Source organism: Chiloscyllium punctatum, chromosome 10 (genome assembly GCF_047496795.1).
Source record: "Chiloscyllium punctatum isolate Juve2018m chromosome 10, sChiPun1.3, whole genome shotgun sequence".
Taxonomy (NCBI): domain Eukaryota; kingdom Metazoa; phylum Chordata; class Chondrichthyes; order Orectolobiformes; family Hemiscylliidae; genus Chiloscyllium; species Chiloscyllium punctatum.
In genome coordinates this window covers 67819008-67838531 of record NC_092748.1, presented here as the reverse complement: position 1 = coordinate 67838531, position 19524 = coordinate 67819008, and the positions used below count along the sequence as shown (strand labels likewise).

The window sequence follows — 19524 nt, the reverse complement described above, 5'->3', positions numbered from 1 at the left end:
TCCACGGAGCAAAAAGGGAATTCTTTTCCAATGATTTTATCATGACATAGTCCCCAGATTGGAAGGGATGCATTGGATCATCATTAGATGCAGGAATGGCCTCCTTTACCTGATCATGGTTACAGGAAATCATCTTAGAGTGCTTTGACATAATCCAGAGGAGCTTCCTGTGTCAAGAATAATGCCGTATCCACAGGAAATTTAGTAGGTCTTGCACCCATGGGCATTGGTCTTCCCATCAGGACCTTGAATGGGGTATGTCCTGTGGTTGTGTTGGTCTGGGTTTTTTTGTGGTATATAGGGCTAAGGGTACGGCTTCTGGCCAAGGCAGGCCCATGTCCTGTGTGATCTTTATCAGGCTGGTTTTAAGGGTACCATTCATCCATTCCACAATACCTGAGGCTTGGGGCTGAAAGGGATTATGAAATTTCCACATGATGCCTAGTGCTTTACTAACATTTTCTGTGACTACAGCAGTAAATCGAGTGCCTCTGTCGATGTTAATGTTCCCTGGAATTCGAAACCTAGAGATCACATCCTTCAGGAGGCATTTGACCACTGTTCTAGCATTGTCTTTCCTTGTGGGGGAGGCCTTGACCCATTTAGAAAACATCTTGACAATTACCAACATGTACTTAAAACCTTGTTTAGCTGACATCTGAATGAAATCAATCTGTAAATGATTAAACAGTCCATCTGGGACTAGCAGATGATCAAATGGCTAAAAGTTTAGCATTATTAATTTGAAGACTCATTAGACATTTTGATACTCTCATTTGTGCTGCTCTTGCAAAGCCCAGTGCGTACCAAGTTTGTCGCACTGCATGTATCATTCCTCCTTTTCCTGCATGCCTGACCCCATGGATGGCCAGTGCAAGAACATGTAAGTGGGCTTTAGGGCAAATGAACCTTCTATCAGGGGATTCAGTAGCTCCTATGCACGTTCAGCTGTCTTTTTTGACTTGTGGAGCATGTTGATGTGTAGCTTGCATTTTCTCTATTAGATCTAAAACCTTTGTTGTTTCCCCTCTCTTCGAAGCTTGTAAAACCCATACAGTGGGATCTGATACTGTTTGTTTAGCAGCTTGGTCCGCATGAGCATTTCCTCGGGCAGTTGGGTCGTCATTGGCGGTATGGGCAGTGCACTTTATCACAGCCACAGTCTGTAAAAGATTGTTGATGAGCAGGGCATGCTGCAAGGGCCTTCCAGAAGAGATGATAAAATCTGTTTCCTCGGGGTTGCAAACTCATGTCCCACTCCAAAGACCTATCTGGAGTCGGTGAAAATGTTAACAGACATTTTATCAGCAAGGATACAGGCTCTGGTAAGAGCAAACAGTTCGACCGCCCGTGCAGAAGTTTCTTTCAGCAGCATAGTGGGTTCAAGGGTTTCAAAAGGTGTGCATGTTGTGAAAAGGATCATGTCTGGGTTGTCTAACGGAGTCTCAGTGAGGTCAGAGCACAGGGTGACAAACTCTTGGACTACATGCAGGCAATCATGGTCCTCTGCCGGGAAAGTTTATATAACGGGAAGAAGGGTGGCAGGGTTTAAAGTGGGGGTGCGCTGAAGTGTAAGATTAGTGTGGGCAAGTAAGATGATCTCCTAGCCAGTTCTCCTTGATGCTGCAGAATGCTGAGTTGCTGCTGCATTAAGCAGCAGTGAGACTGAATGAGGAACAAAAACTGTACAAGGATAATCCAGTACAACAGGGGTGGACTTTTCTACCATTACAGCGGCAGCCACCACAGCTTGTAAACAGGTTGGCATTTTCCTTGCAACAAGTGGTAACTGTACAGAATAAAAGGCTACAGGATGCCTAAGATCCCCATGCATTTGTTTTACAGTGCTGGATGTATATCCCTCCTTTTCGTTAACATACAGCTGAAAAGGCTGTGTGTAATCAGGGATGTCCATAACAGGCGCTGAAGTTCCTTAAAGTAAGTTCCTTAAAGGTTTGTGCCATTTATGGTGTCCAGTTCACCTGGGTTGACTGGTTTGGCGAGGATGCCTGGTGGAGAGATGCATCAATAACCCGATAGTCTGGTATCCAGGGTCTGCAGTAATTCACCATGCCCCAAAAGGACAAATGTTCAGTTTGTGTAGTGGGATGAGAGAGATTAACGATGGCTGCGATGCAATTTTGTGACAGTGCTCTGAGACTGCGAAAGTTTGTAGCCCAAATATTGTACTGTCTTTTGGCAGAGCTGCATCTTTTCAACAGAGACCTTAGGTCCATCCTGAGCCAGACAGCGGAGCAATGTGACGGTGTCATACATGCAGGCATCAGGTGAATCGGAGGCCACAAATAAATCATCAGCACACTGAACCAAGGTGCTTTTACAAGGCAGGTGGAGGTCTTTCAGTGTCCGGTTAACCACCGTGTCCGGTGTACAGTCTACATGGAGGCTGTCCGTGTACCCTCGGGGAAGCCATGTCCATGTATATTGGTGACCGCCGAAAGTAAAAGCAAAAAGGGACTGGCAGTCTGGTGACAGTTTAATGGAGAAAAAGGCCAAGCAGAGGTCAGTGACAGAGAACAAATGGCAGTAGCAGGGAGGCTAGTAAGGATGGCATTGGTGTTGGGCACCACTGGGGAGCAGGGGACAACAGCATTGACTGCCCTCAAGTCTTGTGACAAGCAATTGTAAATACTGCAGATTTATACTAGAAAATTATAAAATGGTGTCGGGTGTTTTAGTGGATGACAGGGTCTTGGAGCATGCCATGGACCTCAGTGTGGGTCCAAGGCTTGTTTAGGAGCGTGTGGCTGATCATTACCCAGGGAAGCGGAGCAGCGGGAGGCTTCAGCCTCTTTTGTAATTGGCTGTCCTATCCGGTGGTGGAGACAGTGGAATCTGCTTCCTCCTGGTTCCGTACAGCGGACTCCCACATCACACCCCTCACCAATCCCAAAGCCCTTGTTGGTCAGACCTGCGCGCCCCCGAAGCCCTTGTTCTTTGTTTGGTGGGGGGGGTGTTGTCAGGGGGTTAGGCCAGAGGACCGAGTAGCAACGAAAGCAACAATTCCGTCCATAAGAGGCTCTGGGTCCGGGGTGGGGATGGGAACTTTAGGATACTGAGGGGTATAAGATGGTGGGGCAGATGGTGCAGACCCAGAAGACGGAAGCTCGTCTGATGGCACCTGACAGCGATCTTTATTTTTAGGGGGCTGAAGGCTTTTTGCTGCTACTTTAAATTTATCTAAACACTGGGGTATGTAATTAGTATCCCAAGAGGGGTCACCGTACCCACCCTCAATGTTTGTCCTTCAGTAATTAGTCTTTTTCAATTTAAAGGTGCCTCCATAAGGCCAGTTGCCATGGCACCACCCATATAGGCTGGAACTGAAAGGAATAACCTACCTTACTGTCACCTGTCTCCTTCCAAACAATATCAACAGTGACCCTGGCAGCACCAGGGGGTCTCCTACCTTTCTGCATCAAATGTATTTACCGTGGAGCTTCTGCATCTTTCTGGAGGGGACAAATGGACGTCCTTCTCAGTGGAACATGGTTTCCTTTTCCCCAGGGCCAGCCCATCTTTCTTATATTTAGAATTCGTTGACCCCCATTGCCACTTCCTCAGTTCCATAGCATGGACCTACGCTCTGTGGAGAAATGAACAGCAAACTCACAAAGACAGACAGATAAACAAATACTGGCGCTATTGTCGATCCCTCAAGGTCACCTTAAAACGATGACTCTTCTACGGCAGTGATCTTTCCAGTCCTATCTTGTTACAGCATTTTTCCCTGTCTTGGGATCAGCCTGTTGACTCAGGTTAGGATCATGCAGGCAGCTATTATGTTTTAAACTACTTTAGGTTCACTTAGAATCTTGTAATTAAGGGCTCCTGCCTGACTACATGAGATTGTTGAAGAAATTCCTGGACTCAGACCTTGAGCACTGAGAAAATTTATTGTATGATATCATAAGGAGCACGCCATTCCTTAGTACAGTGCAATGCATATCCAAAGCACTCCAGATCGACGCAGATTTATTTCGTTTGACAGACAGTCAGACACAGAACCACAGGTTAGTCACTAGATGGTCTACATTAGCATACATCGGACAGAGTCTGAGACTGTACGTAACAAGCTATTTTTCTCAGAACTTGAGTCAACGCACACTCTGAATACTACATTTGCCTGTTGAAAATGTATGGCTATGTTACACTTTCTACAGATAAACAGTTTGAGTTATGTGGGAAAAGCAGAAGTTATGTGGTTGTTGCAGAATGTTCTAGTAGGCTAGGACCACCTAGGGCAAGGGGCCAAACCAGGCAAGAGCAATACCGTGATTTACCAAAATCTCTGCAAACAAGCACTCCAACAAAAACAACTTCCACAGAAGCTAGCAAAGAGATTGCTGGGCCTCTTGCTGAAATACTTGTATCGTCGATAGCCACAGGAGAGGTGCTAGAAACCTGGAGGTTGGCTAGTGTTGTGCCATTATTTTAAGAAAGGTGGTAAGGAAAAAGCCAGGGAACTATAGACTGCTGAGTCAGAGCTCAGTGGTAGTTAAGTTGTTGGAGGGGATTCAAAGGGACAGAATTTATATACATTTGGAAAGGAGAAAGTGAGGACTGCAGATGCTAGAGATCAGAGCTGAAAATGTGTTGCTGGAAAAGCGCAGCAGGTCAGGCGGCATCCAAAGAGCAGGAAAATCGACGTTTCGGGCATGAGCCCTTCTTCAGGAATGTGGTTCCTGAAGAAGGGCTCATGCCCGAAACGTCGATTCTTCTGCTCCTTGGATGCTGCTTGACCTGCTGCGCTTTTCCAGCAACACGTTTTCAGCATACATTTGGAAAGGCAAGGACTGATAAGGGAGAACCAACGTGGCTTTGTTCATAGGAAATCGTGTTTCATTAACTTAATTAAGTTTTTGGAAGAAGTGACGAACAAAATTGATGGCAGAGCAGTAGACATTGTCTATATGGACTTCAGCAAGGCATTTGACAAGGTTTGATCTGGTAAACTGGTTAGATAACATGGAATCCAGAGAGAGCTAGTCAATTGAAAACAAAATTGGTTTGAGGGTCGAAGACAAAGGCTGGTGGCAAAGGGTTGTTTTTCAGACTGAAGTTCTGTTACCCAGTAGTGTGCCACAATGGTTTGGATGCGGATATAGGAGGTATGGTTAGTAAGTTTGCAGATGAGACCAAAATTGGTGGTATAGTGGACAGTGAAGGAGGTTATCTCAAGAGTATAATGGGACCTTAATCAGATGGGCTAGTGAGCTGAGGAGTGATGGATGGAGTTTAATTATAGATAAACATGAGGTTTTGCATTTTATTAAGGCAAATTGGGGCAAGACGTATACATTTAATGGTAGGGCCCTGGGATTGTTGCCAACCAAATGGACCAAGGGTGCAGATCCATAGCTCCTTGAAAGTGGAGTTGCATGCAGACCAGACATTGGTGAAGTCACTTTCAAAATATTGCATTCAGTTATGGTCTCCTTGCTATAGGAATGGTGTTGTTAAACTTGAAGTGGTTTGGAGGGTTTGAACTATAGGGAGAGGCTGAATAGGCTGGGGCTGTTCTCCCTAACGGCGCATGCTGAAGGGTGACTTATAGATGTTTATAAAATGATGAGGGGAATGGGTAGGGTGAATAGCCAAGATCTTTTCTCAGGGTGGGTGAGTCTAAAACTAGAGGGCATAGGTTTAAGGTGAGAGGGGCAAAGCTTTAAAAGGGACCTGAGGGGCAACTTTTTCACACAGAGCATGGTACCTGTATCGAAAGAGCTGCCAGTGGAAGTGATGGAGGCGGGCACAATTACAATATTTTAAAGGCATCTGAAGGGGTACATGGTTAGGAAGGGATATGGACCAAGTGCTAGCAAATGTCAACCAGATATCCTAAACTGATCTAGTCCCATGACAGGTTAGACCGAAGGGTTTGTTTCTGTGCTCCATAACTATGTGATATTGTGCTAATGTAGTAATCCAAAAGTTCAGACTAATGCTTTGGGTTCAAATCCTACCAAGGCAGCTGGTGGAATTTAAATTCAGTGAATGAAATCATTATTGGTAGTCAGGAAACCCATCTGGCTCAGTAATGTCCTTTAGGAAGAGAATATGCTATCCACAGCTGGTCTACATGTGACTCCAGACCCACACAAATTTAGCTGTTCCTTATCTGCTCTCTGAAGTGTTATGACAAGCTTCTCAGTTCAGGCGCAGTTAGGGATGAGCAACAAATTTTGAACTTTTACAGTAATGTCCATATTTCACAAAAAGGAGAAAACATTACTATCAGATAGTTGGTCAGCATTGTCAGCCATTGCTTAGTTAGTAGCAGTAATACACGCATGTCCGTGAGACGGTTGTTGGTTCATTTGCTATTCCAGGTCAAAAATCAAAGCTCATGCTGTAGTGCACGGTTAATGGATTTGTAGTTAGTTTGCATGAGATTTTAAATCAAAGCCTCATCTCTAAGGTGGATGTAAAAGATCAACAAGTGTTATGTTGAAGTATAGGAACTGTTTGGTATCTGTAGCTAAATCAACATCACTTACACAGATTCTGTGACCATTACAATTTTTTTGGAACTTCGGGTATGCAAATCAATCCCTGCATTTTCCACATTAAACAAGTGACTGCATTTCAGAAATACTTTGTTGGTTTTAAAATATTTCCCATCAAAAAGATGAAAACCTGTCAGTGAGAGAACATAAATAAAAGTTAGGGTAATATATTCATGGAACAATCTGTTGATTGTGAGACATTGAAATCTCCTCCAGTATGGCAGTGGAATGATGCATTTAAATGATAAGCTAGATATGTGCAAGGCAGAAAGGAGTAGATGATTATGTTGGTAGTTGTGTGAATATGTTTTGGAGAAGGCTAAACACCTATTGTTATGACATGAATCAGACAGCCGAACTAAATCAGTCTTTTTACCTCTATTCACAACACAGTAAAATTGAAACTTTCAAACACCCTCAAAATTGAAAATAATAGTTTCTTATCCAACTTTTTGAATAACCAATTCTCGACACCAGTTTGTAGCTTTAACAATAGACTTAGCTATTTATTAACAGTATAATAACTGTAGTGAAGCAAAATTAAAAACAAATTAATTGCTCTATTTTAAAACCTAAGAATCTTTGTTTTCAGCCCTTTCATACAAAAGGCAGACAGACAAATAAATATTTAAGGAAAAAGGAAATAACAAAACTTGCCTTAAGTTGTTTTCATAGAATGCTATTCTGCAGGCATAGATAGCGGCTTCGTGGTGGATTTTCCAAAGATGTCAACCAAAATCACCTTTTCATTTTACTCACCTAAAAACAGCAATACATGTAACTTAGTTTCCTATTTCTGAACTTCCAAGAACTGATCAGGGAGGTTAGGTAAGGAGCTTTCAAATCTTCATGCCGCAGCATCAACAGCCAGATTCCTTTGCTCACAGAAAATAAAGTCCAAAATCCAATTCAAACTCACAATTCCCTGATAGATTGCCTGTCTCTTCAATGAGATCTCCGTTACCATACAACATCTACCATCTGCTTGAGCATAAAATCATTTCCAGCCTTGCTAGAACCAATTCTCAAAGACTGACCTCATTATTTGCCAACTTCTGATATTTCTTTAAACATAATGCTCTTTTCTAGTGATGAGCATCTACAGAAACTTTTGATCAGGAGCCGGTCAGCAATTGGCTTCCAAGATTTGCCCCATGAATAAGCAAAAGCTTCGTTGGTCTGCTTTCCTTTTAACACAAGCTGTTGCCCACAGTCCAAAAGTCATCTTTAACTCTGAGTTCCCTATTTACAGCTCCAAACCAAAATTTATTTGCAAAGAAAAAGAAAATCACCAAGGGCTCTAACGCAATATAGACCAATTAGATTCAATGATCTCAATCTATGCTGTGAATTCTGTGTAATATTGACCATCAATTTTGTTGATTGATCTTAATTTAGTTGAGAAAGAAGTATTGGAATGATCATAATCCATTGGAATGTTTTCTGCATTGCGACCTTCCACATTTTCAAATGATAATCCTTTTTATGCTTGTAGACTGTGACCTCAGAATGAAATGCTCATTAAACCGGCACACAGCTCCTGTTTTGTCATGTTGTTTTTCACCAGATGGGCAGATCTTAGTTTCCGGGTAAGTGCAGATTTATTATTGATACCTGCGAATTCTCGTATTCTGAAATTGTATTTTCATTGAAATGGTTGTACTTGCCCCAGTTTTTATTATTTTAAAAATCAGGAGTTGCATACCTGTTAAGTCTTGACAGAATTTGAGAAATGAAATTGGAAGTTAGGTTCCTCGGATTTTTGAAGTATTTTTCAAATACGTGTCACTTTATGTCAAATTTAGGTTGTCACATGTATGCTCTGCATCCTTGTAAATAAGTTGGCTGATTCACATCAGCAACATCTGTCCCATTTCACTCATCATATACTACCTCAACTGAATCCAAAGTCAAATAGCTCAACCACTTATTTATTGGCACCTCTGAAATGTTTCATTGCTGTTTCCAGATATTGCAGACGATTATACCAATCCTGCAGAACATAACAATGGAATTGACTCATAATCTCCTGATTTATTCTCTGTCCCACTATTTAGCTATTGTCCTCCCACTACCAGTGGTTTTCTTACCTCCATCCATATGGATTCTACGTCTTCTAACTTTGCACAATTTATTGCTATCGCACTTATTCCACCCCATACCGACAATTCTGCTCCAACCTCCCTTTCTTTCCTGTCTGTCCTTTCAAAAGGACACATATACATGAACATTTAGTTCCCAGCGTTCGTCTTGTAACCAATTCTCCCTAATGGCTATAAGATCATAACCCATATTTGTGCTACTGATTCAGTTATATTCCGAATATTATGCATATTCAAGTGAAGAGCCATGAATTTTGCTTACTTAGTACTTTTTTCCTCTTTTGATCCCATTTAGAGCTGTTTTTTAATGCTTGCATACTAAGTCCCACTCTAGTTTTTGTATCCAAATAGCTGCCTTGTATTGGTGTCACATCCTCCTGCTTTGTAAGTTTTCAAGTCCTTTTATTTATTCATCTATCAAATCCATTCTTGAATGTCTGTGCCTTAGCTATTAACCCTAAGAATAAATTCTGCACACTCTCTCCTAAATTTCTGTTAAAATTCAAGTATTGAGCATGTTTTGTTTTGCCAGTGTTCCTTTCAAAAGGGATTAGTTAAATGAAAACAATATCTCATTTATGGAACAATGCAATTCATGAAATAAACACAGATAATCATTGAAACTATTTATTTTATAGAAATGAGAATTAGTACAAAGATTTTTTTTCAAACTGGTTTGTAGTTCAAAACTTCTTTTCCTCTTTAAAGGTCTGTTGACAAATCTATAATCATTTGGAATTCGGTAAGTCTACCTAAATGGTGCTTTAGGCAAATTGAAAATGTCAAATGGAGTATTCAAAACTGTGCAACCTTCTATAACAATGTACGATTTTTATTTCAAACAATGGCGATTTGAAATTAATGTCAGTCTTATACTTTAATAGGAAGTGATGGCCTAGTGGATTTATCCCTGGAGTGTTAATCCAGACAGCGAGGTGATGTTTGGGAGACCAAGGTTCAAATCTCACCAAGGCAGATGGTAGAATTTGAATTCAATAAAAATCTGAAATTAACAGCTTAATGATAACCATTGGTGATTGTCAGAAAAACCCATTTAGTTAATTAATACCCTTTAGGGAAGGAATCTGTAATCCTTACCTGGTCTGACGTACACGTGACTGCAGACTCTCAGGAATGTAGTTGACTCTTAATTGCCGTCTAGGCAAGTAGGGATAGGTAATTAATGCTGGCCTAGTCAGTGACACCCTCATCTTTTAATTCCGGTCTGATAGCTAATTAGGTTTGCTTTATTTGATACTGGCTGTATAATATTTCTATGTAATGCAATATTCGTGACAACTGAATTGTGCAATTTTATTTTTTAACTTATGGCAGATTCTTACAGATTGGAGCATAGCTACTACAATCCTTCTATTTAAGAAGGGAGACTGAGAAAACTGCGAATTATAGTTGCCTTGATGATAGTGGGGAAATGCTAGAGTCCTTCGTAAAAAGCCTAAGAGTTGAGTGTTTGGATCAGATAGTCATCATATATTTATGAAAGCAAAATCACGTTTAACAAATATAATGGAATTCTTCAAAGGAAAAACTAGTGGAGTTGATGATGGGGAGCCAATGGATATGGTTTATTTGAACTTTCAGAAGGCTTTTGACAAAATCCCATGTAAGAGATAAGTGTGCAAAATTAGAGCGCATTGGATTTTGGGGTAGTATTTTGAGATGGATAGAAAACTGGTTAGTAGACAGGAAACAAAGAGTACAAATAAATGGGTCATTTTCCAAATGTCAGGCAGTGACAAGAGGGGTACTGCAGGGATTAGTGTCAGAATATATTAATGATTTGAATGAAGGGATTAAATGTAATATCTCTAAATAAACAGACAGGGCGGGAGAGTGAACCGTGAGAAGGATGCAGAGACGCTTCTTGTGATTTGGACATGCTGAAAAAGTGCACAGATGCAGAATAATGTGGATAAATGTGAGGCTGTCCTTTGAGATTAAAAAAGACATTGGGAGCAAAAACCAGAAGTCAGGTTATTTTCTGGCTATAAGCTGAGAGGCAGTGAGACATAGGTATCCTCGTACATCAGTCAGTGAAAGTAAATATGTAGGTACAACAAGCAATGAAGAAGGCAAATGAGTTTGTTGGGATTAGAGTACAGGAACATTAATGTCCTACTGCAGTTATCTAGAGCTTTATTTAGACAACATTTGGAATATTGTGTGTAGTTTTGGTCTCCTTATCTGAGGAAGGACATTTTGGCTGTGGAGAGAGTGCAGCAAAGGTTTATATGACTGATTTATTGGGGTGTGGGTATGAATCAGGTATGATTACGTTTGCTGGAGTTCAAAAGAATGAAGAGGGGAGGGAAATGTCATAAGTATACAAAATTTAACAGGACTAGATAGGGTATGTGTAGGAAAGATGTTCTGGACAATGGGCAAAATCTAGAACTGGAGTCTCCTAAGAATACAAAGTAAGCCATTTAGGACTGAGATGAAGAGGAGCTTCGTCACCCAGAGAGCAGTGAGCCTGCAGAATTTGCTACCACAGAAAACAATCTATTTTTAAAAAAGGAATTAGATGTAACACTTATGGTTAAGGAATCAAAAAAAATGGGGAAATGGTAGGAAGTGGCTTTTGAGTCAGATGATCAGCCATGCTTATGATGAATGGTGGAGCAGGCTTGAAAGGCCAAATGGCCTACTCCTCATTTTCTATGTTTCTATGATACATTTTATTTATATGATTGTATAATTGTTTTGAAAATTCAGCTGTGAATTTGTTCAATTTCATTGTTGCTCTTTTATTATGTAGAACAGTGGAGCACCGCTTTATACACTGACACAGCATGAACGGTATGTAATTAACATTTAAAATCCTGGGTCTCTTGCCCATCAGTCAGGAGGACTCTTCATTGTCCAATCCAGTTAAACTCAATTGTCCTCTGGTAATACTTCACAAGTTTAGTAAAGTTTTACCGTTACATAAAATTGTAAACATAGATGTAGAGCTTTTCTATCCTGTCCATGGTTGTGATGGACATTATGATTAACTAATCAAGTTAATGTTCTTTGGAGAAGAGAATATGTAACTCTTATTTTGCCTGATCACTGGTCCACAGTACAAGTTCTATAAAATTTTCCCCCAAGGCACACTGTTTGATAACAGACAGTATGTCTTTGTTCATGATGGCTTGTGTAAATATACAGCAGCAACTACAGTTGTCTTAACTATAACCAGCAACATTTTATCTTCAAGTGGTTAAGCCAGTTATGTTCACGAGTCCTGATGCAAGTATTGTTATGACGACTCCTTTATATTTGTGAATCAGACATGATTTGTCATGTGTTCTTGGTGACCAGAAATGCATGCTAGAGTGGTCTCAGTTTTCTGATTGTGCACCAAACATCTGCATTAGCGATAGTTTCTCAACTATTTAGTTTATCTATGAACTTTGCAGAAGATGAAAGTCAGGGATCTACTATATCAAGACTTTCACAAAGTATTTGTGATTTCTCATCAACCTTGAAGTTTGGAAAGTTGAATGGAGTTAAAGTTGCATTGTTGATTGTTAAGCACATGGATCCAAAAGGCTCATTTAGTCTCGTGATGGTGAGACATGTTATTAAGTCGTGCTGGATGGAGGTACTTAGCCTTTCCTCCAGTTGTTGGATTTCTGAAGGTTTGTCATATCACAGCGAATGTATTTGCGAGTGATTTTATAACAACATAAGCAGCCAAATTGTTGGCCAATTGAGGAAGTTGGTGATACACTGTGTTGCGGTCCTCATTTGACCATCAAGAAATTGAATATGGCTATATTTGGGCCATGCCAGTATGCAGGATTTGACTATGGAGAATACTTATACAATCAATGGTTTTTAAAGTACTGATGATATCCTTGAGCATACTATTGTCCAGCATACATATGATTCGGGACAGGAAGGGTAGGCCATTCAGCTGAGGCTGTGCTACCGTTCACTAAGATCTCAAAGACAGGTGGCTGAGCAAGTAATGAGGATGACATGCAGAGCCTGCTGAGGCATATAGACAGATTAAGTAAGCGGTCGATGGACAATAATGTAAAGATATGTACTTTGGCAGAAAGAATGGAAACATAAAGGAGTTGGTCAGATGACCCCTTGAGCCTGCTCCACCATTCAATATGATCATGGCTAATCATTAAGCTCAATACCCTAATATCATCCTTCCTTAATATCTTTGATTCATTTAACCATAAGAGCTATATCCATCTCTTTCTTGAAAACGCAGAGTGTTTGGACGAAACTACTTTGTGATCGTGAATTCCATGGGCTTATCACTCTCTAGGTGAAGAAGTTCCTAATGCGAGTCCTAAAAGGTTTACCCTTTATTTTTAAACAATGACCCCTGGTTCTGAACTCAGCCATCACCTGGAACATCCTTCCTGCATCTAACCTGTTTGGTCTCACTCAAATTTTATAGGTTTATATGTTTTTAAATTCCATCTCTCCAGCGATGAGGGACAATATTCCATTTGCCTTCTTAATTGCCTGCAAACTTTTTGTAATTCATGCACAAGGACACGCAGGTATCTCTGCACAGCAGCATGCTGCAGTTTTTCACTATTTAAATTGCCCATTTTGCTGTTGTTCCTACCAAAATAGATGACCTCACATTTACCAACATTGTACTCATCTGCCAGACCTTGCCTATTGACTTAACCCATTTATGTCCCTCTGGACACTTTGCCCTACCACTCATTTTAGTGTCATCTGCAAATTTTGACACATTATAAAGATGAACAGGAACTGGGGACCAAGTGTAAATTGTGAACAATTGCAGTCCCAACACTGATCCCTGATGCCCACCAGTAGCCACTGATTGCCAACCAGAAAAACACCTATGTATACCCACTTTTGCTTTGTGTTACCCATGCTAATCCTTTACCTGTAACACTGCACACTTTTATGCAGCAGCCTTTTGGAAATCCAGATACACCAAATCCTCCAGTAACCTGTTGTCTACTGCACTCGTAATGTCCTCGAAAAAAATTCCAGTAAATTAGTTAAACGTGACCTGCCTTTCATGAATTTATGCTGAGTCTGCCGGATAGGACAATTTCTATCCAGATGTCTGGTTATTTCTTTCTTAAAAATAGATTCAAGCATTATCCCCACTACAGAAGTTAAGCTAACTGACTATAGTTAGCCATCTTTGGTCTACATCCTTTTTTTAAACAGTGGTATCACATTTGCTATTTTCCAATCTGACGGGACTGCCCCAAAGTCCAGCAAGTTTTGTAAATTACCATGAGTGCATTTGCTCTTGCTGTTACCATTTTGTTTTTGTATTCTGGGATGCATTCCATCAGGGCCAGGAGACCAGTCTACTTATAGCCCCATTAGCTGGCCCAACGTTGCCTCTTTACTGATAACAATTGTTTGTAGGTCCTCACCTGCCAAAGCCTCATTATCAATTTTTGGCATGTTACTGGGGTCTTTTACTGTGAAGATCAACACACAATACCTCTTCAACATCTCCCACAATTTCCCCATTTCCCATTATTAAATCTGACTTCTCATGAATTTGTAGAAACTATCTGTTCTTATATTCTGAGCTAGTTTACTCTCATAACCTTTCTTTGCTTTCTTTATAGCTCTTTTTATGGCTTTCTGTTGATCTTTAAAGATTTCCCAATCCTCTAGTTTACTAGTAATCTTTTCCATTTTGTATGCATTAGCTTTAGTTTAATATTGTCTTTTATTTCCTTTTGTTATCATTTCTAAATTCTCATCTCTCATTCTTCTAAACTCCACACTACCTTTGTTCATAACAACATTCGTCTCAGGAATGAGTCAAATGAACTGCTTCAAATGTAATTGTATCCTATTGAACAAGGAGACCAAAACTATACGCCATACTCTAGATGTAGACTCGAACAATTGAAACAAACATTCTACTCCTTTGCTCTGAAGGATCACTGGACCTGAAATGTTAAATTTGTTTTCTCTCCAGAAATGCTGCCAGACCTGCTGAGATTTTCCAGCAATTTCTGGTTTTGATCCTGCTTTTTTGTTCCACTCCTCCACTTGAAATAAGCCCATGTGCTAGATTACCTTGATTCCTGTATTGCATGAATTATGCAAAATATCTTCATTCAAATAACATCATGCTTTTCTACTCTTTCTGCCAAACTAGACAATTCCCATCTCCCCCTATGATCCTCAAAGACTATCAACATCATGGAAACTACCATTGACCAGAAACTGAACTGGATCAGCTGTATAAATTCCATGATTACAAGAGCATGTCAGAGGCTAGGAATCCTGCAGCACGTAATTCATTTCCTGATTCCCCAAATCCTACCCACCATCTAGAACAATGTAGTTGAATACATGTGACAATAAAGGATATTCTCTTCTAGAAGACATGTCAGGAGTGTGATGGAATACCCCCATTTACCAATTGAGTGCATCTCCAACAAAACACTACAAGAAGCACTGCAGAAGTCCTCCAAGGGTTCTTAGGCAGTATCTCACACTCATGATTGTTATCCTTCAGAAGGTTAAGAATGGCAGATACTTGGGAACACTACCACCTGCAAGTTCCCCTCCAAGCCACTCATTATTGCCACCATTCCTTCAGTGTAGCTCGGTTAACAGCATTGTGGATGTACCTGCGCTAAATGGAATAGTGTGATTCAGGAAGTCAGCTCACCACTTTTAAAGGCCTTCAAAGGATGGGTGATTATTGCTGGCCCAGCCAGGGAAGTCCATATCCCCTGAATGCAAAAAAAAGGCCAAATTTTTGTCCACTTTCTTTAACTATAATGTTTCACAGACTACTTATATCCTTTTTACAACTTATTTTCCTAACTATTTTGGGTCATCAGCAAATATAGCGACCATATATTCTGTCTCTTTTTGTAAGTAATTGAAGCAGAATATAGGTGAGATCCAGCACTGATTCTTGTGGTACTCCATTCTTCACCTTATCAATCTGTAATGACTAATTTATGCCTACTTTTTTTTTACTAGTAACTAATGAATCCTCAAGCAAATATGTTTTAATCTCTTCCCCCATAACATGGGCTCTTATTTTGTGTAGGAACTTGGTAACTTGCCTTCTGACAATCTAATGCACTGCACCCACAGGTTCCCCTTTATCCACATTGTTTGTTACTAGTGATTGCATTGAGATCAGTGGCAGTATGTGTGACTGACGTTGATCTTGCAAGATTCCGTATCAGTTCCTTCATCCCATAGGGTGAATACTGGTCCACAAAAGCTGCGCTTGGATTTAGTCATTGACATGTACAGCACAGTCTTTGGTCCAATACGTCCATGCAGACCAGATATCCTAAATTAATCTAGTCCCATTTGTTCAGCACTTGGCCCATATGCTTCTGAACCCTTCCTATTCATATAGCTACTCAGATGTCTTTTAAATGTTCTAATTGTACCAGCCTCCACCATTTCCATTGGCAGTTCATTCCAAAAATGTGTGAACAAGTTACCCCTTAGGTGTCTCAAATTTTTCCCCTTTCACCCTAAACCCGCACCCTCTAGTTCTGGACTTCTGCATCCAAGGGCAAAGAACTTTGTCTATTTACCCTACCCTCATGATTGTGTAAATTTCTACAAGGTCACCCCTCAGCCTCTTGACGGTCCGGGGAAAACAGTCCAGCCAATTCAGCCTGCACCAGCTCCTGAGCCATGCAGTCATCTGCTCTATCCTCCTGTTCCTGCTCTCAGTAGCTCAGCACCATGAGTAATCCAGGTATTACCACCCTTGAGGACCTCCTTTTCAAATTCCTGCCTAACTTCCTATATTCTCCCTTCAGGATCTCATCCTTTTCCCTTCCTATGTCGTTTGTTCCAATATATACAATGACCTCCTGCTGGCCCCACTCTCTTTTGAGAATATTCTGTGATATCCTTGATCCTAGCACCAGGGAGGCAACAAACCATTTTGATTTCTCACTGTTGGCCGCAGAAACGTCCGTTTGTGCCTCCTGACTAGAGAGTCCCTTATCACAATTGATCACTTGGAACCTCTTGTTACATTAGAGCCAGTCTTAGTGCCAGAAAGTTGGCTGTGTGCACTACATTCCCTTGAGAGTCCATCACCCCCTATATTTTCCAGAACAGCATACTTGTTTGAGATGGGGATAGCCACAGGAGACTCCTACACTACCTGTCTCCCTCTTCTACCTTTCCTGGAGGTAACTCATCTACCTGACTGTATCAGTGGTTTTTCTCCCTTCCTGTAATTTTCATCCATCACACCTTCCAGATCCTGTAAATTCCTCATTACCTCTAACTGCCATTCCAACCAATCCAAGTGATCTGATAGGATTCGCAATCAAACACACTTCTTACAGACATCAGTACCATGGAAACTCTCCCTAATCTCCCACATCCAACAGGACAAGCAGACTACTTTACTAAAGGCCATCTTTGCATCTGAACAGTCTACAGGCCCAGAAAATAGCACCATCTTACTGCTCTAAAAAACGCTGCTCCAGGCTAACTTAGTACCTGTGTTTTATATTTTTAATCAAGAGATAGATCTCTGTAAAACATACAATAAAAAACCCCACTCTACTCACTATTACAGATTTACAGCAAGGTTACACTTAAAAATTATGCACTTAGCTTATCCTGTACTGTGAGCTTTTCCACACAGGTTTCTCCAAGGTCAGCTGTGAAATTTGCTGTTTGTTAATCTATCTTAGATGCATTCCAATGTCCAGAGATACTTGAACTCAAACAGCAATGGTAGTAGCTGTGGAGATTCACTGCTGTCAGACAGCAGTATAGGTTTCTTTCTTTGACCATGTGGTCTCTGCTTTTATCTTTCTTCCACCTTTTTCTTCTGAAATCCAGCCTCAATGCATACCAGAGGGCTAAAAATTGAATATAGTAACTAATTAGATCAGAATTCCACTTACCTGAGAACAATGACTCAACAAAACGAATGATTCTATAGAAGATATATTCCAGAATGTTATAGGCCATAGGTTCTACCAACCTATTGCTTCCAGAGTCATTGTTTGGCTGAGTAGGTATGGCAATCCGTAATATTGATAATTTTCTAGTAGAGTTCCTTGGATCCAGAAAGAGCATTTCTGGGGACTTTCTCCTGTGACCCACTGAATGGCTTCCTTTATTTAACGTACCTTCATTACAGTCAGATCTTGTAGAACAATTGAGACCACTGCTTGTTAAGTTTATTCATAGGTCTGTTGGTATTTTTGTTAAGTGTTTCTTCTGTGCTATTTACTATTTTAGGGACGAAGCAGTTGGTTTGGACTAAAAGGTATAATCCTTTCTCAGATTAGCAGCTTCAGGGTGCTTTCTTAGGACCCAGATGTTCTGTAGAACAAATCCACACTTCGCATCTGGCTGAGTTTTGAGACCCTATCAGGGCCTTTGTAGTCTGTGAGCTAGCCACCTTAATGTACATCTGGATTAGGTACTGGATCCCTTCATCTAGCAGGGTATAGATTTCCACAGAAGCCCTGAAAATGCTCTATTTGGCAATAGCAATAGGGAGTCTACTTAACTCGCTACAGATCAGTCCTTTTACAGTGCTTTGCTATAGGAATTTAGATTTCATATCACTGGAATTGTCTATGTTGAGTTTGGGATGTAAGGGAATATGTTGCAGGATGAATGATGCTCACTTCCACATTGATGTTTGGGAACAACAGTGAAATGCAGGTGATTGTCATGTTTCCAGCAATCAATGGAAAAATAGCTCAGGCTTTAGAATCAGGCATCACTTGCACGTTATCAGATATCTAGGCTGTAAGATCTTTGCCGATTTAGTTTGTTTCATACGTCCCATGTGGTGTGATAACCGTAAAAGATACTAAATCTTTGTGCCAAAATTGGTCTGCTCGGAAGGGCAAGTTTCAGCCGTTTTGTATTAATTGTTTTGTACATATTCTTGGTTCTGGGCACCAGCAGACGTGGGGCCTTCTCTGCGATATTTTCACTGGCAAACTGGGTCAGTCACAGTTTCAGATCGTTTGTTGTGTGAAACCAACAGATTTTACACTTGGCAGAAAGATTGACATTTTATTCTTGCAAGAGATTTTTTAAGCTTTTGAAGTAGTGATTTCAGTTTTTCAGAATCTTTTCACTACCACCATTACAGTATGATGTGCTTAAGGAAAACATTCTCTCAGACCTTTCACATAGTAACTAGAGTCTCAAAGGTAGCAGGTAATATTAAAGCTAACTCAGTCCTGCATAATTAATTTGAATGATTGGATTTAGGAGACCATTCTCCTGACACAGTGAACTATCTGCTGTACAATCTTTGACTTTGTATGTTTTGTCTGTTTTTCTTATGCATAAATTTTTTAACATTTTCAGGTATGTGACGGCTTGTGCATTTGCACGTGATCTCCCCCTAATTGCAACTGGCTCTATGGATAAAACTGTGCACATTTGGAAAATTGGATTTAAGGACAATTCTGGTTTGTATTTAACTTTAGAATTTCATCTCAAACATATTGAAATCGTTGACATAAAGGACGTGTAAAGGGTAAGTGAAAAATATGGATAAAACATCAAATTTGTATGTTTTCTTAAAGATAATGAATTATCGGGAAAACTTAGACGTTCTGTTCAGCACTGGTCAGAAGATGAGGTCTCTTGGTGGCTTTCAGGAGAAGAGCTGCAAGATTTAATCGATGTTTTCAAATCGAACAACATTGATGGTCAGGAATTGTTGAGTCTTACTAAAGAAAATCTTCAGAACGATTTGAAAGTTGGTAAGATCTATGAAATAAATGTACTGTACACAAGATAATTCAATTAGCCATTATTGGTGTTAACAGGACTAAGCCTGTTGCTTTCAAGAACCAGGGCTGTGGTCCAACCCCTATCTTGAGACTATTTAGGACTGAGATGCAAAGGCACTTTTTCATTCA

At 40.4% G+C, this 19524-nt stretch overlaps 1 protein-coding gene across 2 annotated transcripts in view; it reads left to right on the top strand.

The window, feature by feature from the left end:
• The window catches only part of wdsub1 (WD repeat, sterile alpha motif and U-box domain containing 1), a 61217-nt gene that overhangs the window by 32965 nt on the left and 8728 nt on the right, over window positions 1–19524 (top strand). The window contains exons 5-9 of one of the 2 annotated variants that reach the window (XM_072579413.1): window positions 8026–8119; window positions 9341–9374; window positions 11412–11452; window positions 18965–19068; window positions 19186–19365. In XM_072579413.1, coding sequence (XP_072435514.1) covers window positions 8026–8119; window positions 9341–9374; window positions 11412–11452; window positions 18965–19068; window positions 19186–19365 — 453 coding nt within the window. The remainder of the gene's footprint in view (window positions 1–8025; window positions 8120–9340; window positions 9375–11411; window positions 11453–18964; window positions 19069–19185; window positions 19366–19524) is intronic. The other variant, XM_072579414.1, reaches the window with a different exon arrangement.